We start from the raw sequence: 8,633 nt of genomic DNA on the forward strand, positions 1-8,633 counted from the left end.
ATCATTTGGATGCCCAAAGCTTGTCATGGGAAGCGATATACCGGCCTGCAGACAAGCCGTCACTGCTTCCACTCTGTGACAAAACGTCTTCATCAAAAACAGCTCACGTGAGGCTAGTTCCTGAGAGACGATCTCAGATCGAGATCCCTCCCATTTGCAGAAATCCTGAACACACGTGGTCAGAAGTTATTTTGCCGCTCTACATCCTCTGCTTGCGCTGTCTTCTTCTCCTGAGGTTGCGTGGAGACAAATGGTTGGCCACCATACTCTTCTTTTCTGATAGCACTTGACTGTGACATTGCCTTGCATTACAATCGTCCACGACGAACTGTACGTGCTTCACCAGGTAAGTAAGACATGCGCTGCTGAGCACTCAAATCGACTTGGTACTGCGTCCATGAGAAATTCTAGTTCTTTTCGAGGTAGTTATTTGGAAAAACTCTTTCTGTTTATAGCCGCTCTTTCATCCAGGTCCAAATTTATCAATGGATCAGTGTTTACTTCAGTATCGCTAGAGATGCTATGACCAAGAGTCTACGGCATAACACATTTTGGAGGAAAACTCCTCTTCGTCTGTTTGATATTCACTTCGCGTACGTCAATAATAGCCGGCATTATATTCGGCATTATGAGATTCTCCGAGCATCAGAGCATTATGGGGCATTAGAAGGGAACAAGACGAGCATTATGTGAGGTATAACGAGTTTCATAGTGGATAATGTCGAGAAATCTCAGGTTTTTGGCAACAATCGGCTAACGCCATGAGGTGCAACGCCATGTATTGTACCGGCACATGACTTTGTGTGGACAGTAGACTCGAAACACCTTTAGCACTAATGCTACATTTACCGGACTACATCATGCCATTGCTACATAAAGCCTGTTAAAGGCTTTATGTAGCAATGCTGTGTAGTCAGGTAAATGTACATGACTTTGTGGTGTAGCATGCCCAACTAAACGTTGCAACTGAGGCTGTTACACAAAATCCGTAACGATGATTCACGAGGAGTTCTTTTTTAGAAATCATGGAGAGCCATGCATGGAGGAAACTATTATAGACGTACGCAAAGTGAATATCAAACAGACGAAGAGGAGTTTTCCTCCAAAATGTGTTATGCCGTAGACTCTTGGTCATAGCATCTCTAGCGATACTGAAGTAAACACTGATCCATTGATAAATTTGGACCTGGATGAAGGAGCGGGTATAAACAGAAAGAGTTTTTCCAAGTAACTACCTCGCCGAAAAGAACTATAATTTCTCATGGACGCAGTACCAAGTCGATTTGAGTGCTCAGCAGCGCATGTCTTACTTTCCTGGTGAAGCACGTACAGTTCGTCGTGGACGATTGTAATGCAAGGCAATGCCTACAGTCAAGTACTATCAGAAAAGAAGAGTATGGTGGCCAACCATTTGTCTCCACGCAACCTCAGGAGAAGAAGACAGCGCAAGCAGAGGATGTAGAGCGGCAAAATAACTTCTGCCCACGTGTGTTCAGGATTTCTGCAAATGGGAGGGATCTCGATCTGAGATCGTCTCTCAGGAACTAGCCTCACGTGAGCTGTTTTTGATGAAGACGTTTTGTCACAGAGTGGAAGCAGTGACGGCTTGTCTGCAGGCCGGTATATCGCTTCCCATGACAAGCTTTGGGCATCCAAATGATAACCAGCAATAATGGTCTCACCTCTCACTGCATGTAAAGTAAAAGTAAAAAAAGTAAATTATCGTGTCCGTTCCCGAAGGGAACTCACGACGGCCGCTAACACCCAATAAACCGATAGGGTTTACCCGATAGGGTTTATCACTGCATGTATAAGCAAGGGAAAAGATTTGCCCTGCATCAAAGTTTCAATGGAGAGCAGCCAATGGAGACGCGATCATGTCTTATAGCGCTAAGAAGTGGTGGAGCTGGTGAGAGATATTGTAGCAGCTTCAGAGGCAGATGGACTATATGCATCCTTTGCTGGAAGTTTGATAATGTGGAGCCTTTCTTCAATTTTTGTTCCAAAACAAGAGCATTATAGCCCTTGTTGAAGCATTATAATCAGCATTGTGAGGTAGTTTTTGGAGCATTGTGATTAGCATTATACGAACATTTTCGGAGCATTATCCGCTGGACCCTAGCCATGGTTGCTAGTCTGCGCGGCTACCGGCGCTCTTCAGTGCCACTTCCTGTTCACTCCGCTGTTCTGGCGGCTGCTGAGTGTTCATTGTAAGCGTATGACACAAGTACTGTTGATGTACATGGAGTTGCTTACCTCTCTTTCTTTCTTTCTTATCTTTTCTTTTCCTTCTTCTCTCTCTTTGGTTACCACGGCGACCCCGTGTGCTCTACTACTTTTTTCTTTTTCTTTTTTTCTCTTTTACGTTTTACTTTATACCAGGCGTGGGCGCCATCCCCTGACATAGGTGCCACCGTTTTTCTTTGTTTCAATAAAATTAGTAGATAACAGTAAAAAAAAACCCAAAAAAACCCGAGGGAGTAGTACAATACCGTATTGTACTACTCCCTGGTATTGTATTTGTACTACTCGTACTGATTTTGTTGATTTTTTTACTGAAACCTTGGAATTCGACCGAAAATGGGCAAAATTCAGAAAAATTAAAAATGGCTGTGAACACAGTCGAGAGAGCTTGAATGGCCGTGAAAACAGTCTAATAGAAAACCAAGAAATCATAACAAACCGAAAACAGCCTGATAATAATAACAAAGTAAATGATTAGTGTCCTGGGATCACTGCCTCACTCCACGCGGCTGCAACAAGCGAGGCAGGGGAGTTGGAGCCAACAGGGGCGCGCAGAGTGTGGGATCCACGGAGGCACATCACACTAGCACGGAGGAGGGCAAAGCTGAGTCTACAGCGGACCCATGCCATGACGGTGCTGTAAGGCTCGCTGGTTTTATCAGCAAGCAGGCAGGCAATCCTCTTGTAGACCTCGACCAAATTATGCTTGCGCATTTTTCCGCATATTTTGTGGGACAGTTCATATAATATTATGGCATATTGAGCGACAAAGAAGGGAATATTGGAATGAAGCCAGCATATAATTCAAATATTCTGAAGAAAATGAGGACAAAACATTCATATTATGGTCAAAATGCGTTCAGAAATGCCTTTTATGGATGAATTTGGAATCATCCGGGTAGAGGCGTTTGCTACATTTCCCCATGGATGAACACTATCGTTACGGTTGCTGGGGACACACCCCATATGACCCAGCCATACTATTCCGCATGTGTTTTGATTTGCACCATAAGCATGATAGCCGTGAAGCCAATGAATAATCCAAGGTTGCAATTTTACTGAAATGATCTACACTTTCTGCTTATGTCGAGCATATTTTGCCATATTTTGGCATATCTTTTTTGCATATCTTGCTAAGCCTTTGGCATAATTATTATGGACGTTTTCCTTGATATGCGACGAGCATAATATGCTCTATTTTTTAGCATATTTGGTCGAGGCCTATCCTCTTGTACAGTGCATTGCAATGCCGACTCATCCCACCCGTTGTGGCAAAGACTGCTGGAACAAACGATGTATGTTCGATATCACGCACACGTTGCTCATAAGCCCTGCACTTCTCCTTCTCCTGCCGAGTGTAGGTGGAGGCCAGTGACGTGGCTCGATTTGAGGACGCACATGGGTTAAACACCCTGACATCAATAAACGTGCGCTCAAATCGGCCACCCCAAAGGCCACTGGCAGCTACATCCTGGCGGGCCTGTTCCTGAACATTGGCGGAGCGAAGGTGAAATTGCTCTCCGGTTACCGGCTGGAGGTGAGGCTCCACTGCCACATTGTACGCCACCTTCTTCAGCAAATTTGCGGTGATGTCGCGCACCTCATTGTGGCGGATGGAAGGTACCCGACCTGTGGGGCATGAAAGGGCATGACAGGTGGTGAACTTGGCACCACAAGGGCAATCCGATGGCAGGCGGGCTGGCAGCCAGTTTTAGCGGAGGTATACACCGTCCCGAAATTCACCCTTGCTGAGGGAGAAGCCATGGCGCGCCAGAGGCCTGCACGTCAGCCAGCTCGATGCACCCTTCTCGGAGGCAAGCTCGATGACACGTTGCTGGTCGGTGTCGAGGGTGGCTGAGATGAGTGTGGCATCTGCTCGGAGTGCGTTCCTGGCTTCAGAGATAGCTATCCGCTCCTGCGTTCGGATGGAGTCAGTCTCGTACTCCCAGATGTAAACTCTGTCTTCTCGATCGATCTCGTGAGTATGGCATTTCAAAACTCTCATTCAAACTCAAACTACAAAAATAATTGAAAATATAACAGCCAACGAGCCAGCTCGAGAGGATGCGAGACTGAGAAGAGCTTTGTTCACCAGCCTGGTAGCTTGTTGCATGAGCTCGTACCCGTCGCTCAACGCCAGGCCGAGGACGGGTTTTATTTTGGTGGAGAATGTCTCCGGCTGTACATGAGTGGTGTCGTACTTCGGTGGCACTGTGCATTGGCATCACGTTGCTGCTTTCCTGCAGCTCGTATCTGTCTTCGACGTGGCAATCAAGTCGAGTCCAAGACGAAAACGGATTTAGGAAACGCGCTGAAGAGGTCGCGGGAGTCCTTCGTACCGGCGAGGAGAAAGCCAGCAGCCGGCAGGTGCAGAAAGTACTGAATGTTCGGGTACTATGTTGGGTGTTGACTGGAAGTCGCACGATCGCCATCAAAGGGTCTGCTATCTTGGCGACCTGGGGCAGGCGATGTGATCGACTGCTATTCATGACTAGTGGTAAAGACAGGACACTTCTTCCAGGTCGAGTATCTCTGCCGGGTGTGACAGAAGGACGTGCTGCTCTGGTGGCGAAGTCTCGCGAAGCCTGGAAGTACGTGTATGAGGTGCACCGAGCGGCGTATGACTGGTTCTATAAGTGTGATGATGACACCTATACGGTGGTGGAGAATCTCAAGTTCATGCTGTACACAAGGAGTACCGCGCAGCCACGTTTCTTGGGAAAACATCTGCGAACCCCGGACGGCAGTTTGGAGTGGGTATCTGGCGGTGCAGGATATGTCCTCAACAGAGCAGCTCTGGGTAAGCTGAGGGAGCAAATCGGAAAGGGCTGCATGATGAACGATCGCATACCAAGCGAGGACCAGCTGGTTTCTCTGTGCCTTAAATCAGCTGGCGTCAACATCTCAGACAGCCGGGACGCTGCAAAGAGCCGGATCTTGCCCCTCAGTCCAGAGATGCACCTCACACCCGGCGCTGTAGCCAGTTCAAAATACAAATGGGTGCTGACGCACTCCGCGGGCAAGTCCGAGGAAAACGAGGGCCCCGGCTGCTGCTCTGAACTGGCGGTTTCGTTTCATTATATTTCACCGCAGTCGCAGTATGCTCTGGACTATCTTATCAATAAGCTGCACAAGTTTGGCGCTTGGTCCAGCGATCGTCGGAGACTCGAAAATAGCTAGCAGTATTCAGGTTCAACCCTTCCTCCCCCCCCCCCCCACCCACACCCCCCCCCCACCCACACCCCCCCACCCACACACACACTCACTATACTATACTATCTCTAAACTACTTGAGAAGATTTTTTTACTATGTTCACATTCCCAGCTCGAAAATAATAAAGAAAGACCATGATACTGAGACTAGGACGAACGTGACAACTATTGAGCAGGGGCTGCACCGAGACGCAGCAGTGATGGTGGGGCATTGATGGCTCTGCCGACCTGAGGTCTCGGCATCACGGCCAAAAATACGCACCGAAAACAAAAGATAGAGCTGTACGAATGAAAAGTAAATGAAAAGAAAGGATCGTCCAGCGCCAACTTGTCCGCCACCTTCGAACCAACCAGTGCCTCCCTACTACCCAATTTGCCTACCGTCAGCACCACTCCACTGAGGATGCCCTCTGCCTTCTCACTGACAGTCTCTTCGCTGCCAAGGACAGGGGAAATGTGACTATGCACATTGGATATGTCCAAAGCATTCGACAAAGTCCGCTACACATAGCTCATTGTCGATCTGTTTGACGTGGGTGTGTGCGGATCAGCCCTCACCTGGTTTGCCAGCTACCTAACTGCGCGAGAGCAGATGGTCTGCATTGGGCCAACCACGAGTCAGGCCACTCCCTGCACGTGTGGGGTACCACAAGGATCTGTGCTAGGTCCTGTTCTATTTTCCATTTACACCCGCGACGTCCCCTCCGTCCTGCACCCTGTACCCAGCATCCAGTTTGCGGACGACATAGCATTGTATTCCTTGCAGAGTTCTGTTGGGGCTGTCTCTGATACGCTAACGACGGCAGTCACCAACCTAGCTGTTTGGCTACAGGCGAGGGGCCTTGTCCTCAACCCTACCAAAAGCCGTGCTGTGACCTTTCTTCCTCACCACAACCCTCTCCTAACTGTCCAGTGTCGTGGAGTAGCCGTTCCAACAGCATCGACTACCACATACCTCGGTGTTGTACTTGATAGTAAGCTTTCATGGGACGCTCAAGTCGACCGAATTGTCGGCAAGACTACCCGTAAGATTGGTGCGCTGTGGCGAGACTGTCGCTCCGTATCCCGATCTGCACCAGTTTCTTTCACTGGTCACCCTCTTTAGATTATTATTATTTATGCACCATGGCTGGTAGCTCGGCCTATTTAGCTCGTAGCTGTACTGATGAGGCCTTTATGGCCGAAACAGCTTGCTGTCTACAGCATTGGGTATTATTAATTTTATATTATTATTTAATATTAAATTTTTGATTTAGATACGTCCATTCGCACCCTAATTACCTCGCAATGTTCCACATTACCGTTACTAAAAGTGAGCGCCGTCCGAACAAACTAGTCTTCCATAGTCATGGCCGCATACTATCTTCTATGTTTCTGTTTCAGGCAGGCACTCTGTGGAACTGTCTGCCCCCTACTATAACCTCCATCATAAAATTGCTGAGTTTAAAAGAGAACTGCATAATAGTATGGCTAAGTTTCAATTTAACTGCAAAGGTATTCACTGATATTCCTTGTTTTCCTCATTGATTTGCTCACTCCCAGTTGTTCTATTCATCGTGTTATTTCTCCCCAGTCTCTGCTCACTTTGTATTCTCATATTCCCATCCTAACTGTACAGAATGGAGACCCCTCGATAGGCCTAAACGGCCTCCGGGGAATCCTTTAAATAAATTAAATTATACAAAATGCACGGCGTCTCTTCGTCCAGGCTGTTGTCATCCCTGACATAGTCTATGGCAGTAATGCCTTCTTCCCCGCGCTCCTTGGTCGCCAGCTTGATCGCCTGGGTCTGCTACAGAACAGGGCTATCCGAGCTATCGATGGCAACCCATCCTACACTGTACACAACCGTGAATCCCCTACTGCCAGTGCTGGTGCAGCACGGCTTGTACCGGATAGGCGAACTCAGCAAGCGCAAGCTACTCTTGTTTGTCTGGAGGTGCCTTCACGGGAAAGCTAGTGCCACGTTGTCTGTACTGTTCGTCAGATCTACTGGCAGGAGAACCCGTCATCAGAGGTCCAGTGGTCTGCTCAGTCAGCCATCCTCCACTCGCTCTGGCGCTTCTCGGCCATCCGTCGCAGGATCTGCACTCTGGAACCTGCTGCCCGATGACGTTCGGACCATAGCAAGACAGAAAAAGTATGGCATATGTTGCCTACCATGTTGTTGCTCAGAGAGGCCCTAGCTCTCCTCGACCACCCTGTCACCCCTGATACTCGCTTGACTCCTCTGTCAGATACTTCTTCTTTCTTGGCGTAATTTTCTAATTCCTGTCCTCTCTGTTCGAAATGCGGCTTATCCATTCGCCTTTATATCATTGGGCCTAGTTCCCGTTTATTGTGCGAATTAAAATAAACCAACCAACCAACCATAAACCAACCAGATACCGCCTTATGGAGCTCATAGAGCGGTTCAACGCCATGCATGACCGAATCAAATACTAATTCACCTACGAACTGAGCTGTGACAAAGGCTACATTGACTACGTGAGCTGTCCTACAAGCTTTTCCAGACTGAGCCTTAAACAGACTACAAATTGACACAAGTACTAGACTACAATGCAACAGGCACAAGATTGAAGAATCTGCATGCTCTACAGCATGATCGCTCGCTACGGAGTAGATCTACGGACGACGGTCCGGGTACAGGCTTCGCTACATCTACATGTACATGCAGGCTTGGCTATATTTCTGGTCACACCTAGTACCTCGCTACAGACGACGGTGCAGGTCCCGGCTTCGCTACACTTGCGCTTTGCGGTTCGATGCGGGTACCCGGATCATGCGGACAGTGTGCTGATGCTGTGGATGGTGATTTAGTCAACTGGATGCGGTGGTGATCAGCAGCGAGGATGTCGCTGGTTCGTGGCACTCGCCCATGTTGCTTATGTAGCGGTATGTAGCAGGGGCACTTGTCACTCCTGCTCTTGTGCTGCTGCGGGAAGATGCTGTGAGAATTGTGGCCCTGGTCGAGACAATCGCTGTCGAAATTTTGGCAATTCTGATCTTCGAACTACATGGGTGTATTGTTGTTGGTGATGCTCATGTCCCTTCTGCGCCTCCTGCTGCGCCTCCTGCTGCGCCTCCTGGTTGGGTTCCCCGGACTTTGGAGTCACGGATTGCTGGAAGCTCGTGTGCTGGAAAGGATGTGCCATGCACTCACCCATCATCTGATT

At 48.4% G+C, this 8,633-nt stretch overlaps 1 protein-coding gene across 1 annotated transcript; it reads left to right on the plus strand.

Moving 5' to 3' along the window:
• The first annotated feature begins 4,069 nt into the window (after positions 1-4,069).
• LOC135818826 (glycoprotein-N-acetylgalactosamine 3-beta-galactosyltransferase 1-like) lies at positions 4,070-5,453 on the plus strand. The gene has a single exon (XM_065332052.1). The coding sequence runs from the start codon at positions 4,414-4,416 to the stop codon at positions 5,422-5,424; it is 1,011 nt and encodes a 336-aa protein (XP_065188124.1). The 5' UTR covers positions 4,070-4,413; the 3' UTR covers positions 5,425-5,453.
• Positions 5,454-8,633: the final 3,180 nt, after the last annotated feature.

The sequence above is a fragment of the Sycon ciliatum genome, chromosome 6, assembly GCF_964019385.1.
Source record: "Sycon ciliatum chromosome 6, ocSycCili1.1, whole genome shotgun sequence".
In the NCBI taxonomy this organism is placed as follows: Eukaryota; Metazoa; Porifera; class Calcarea; order Leucosolenida; family Sycettidae; genus Sycon; species Sycon ciliatum.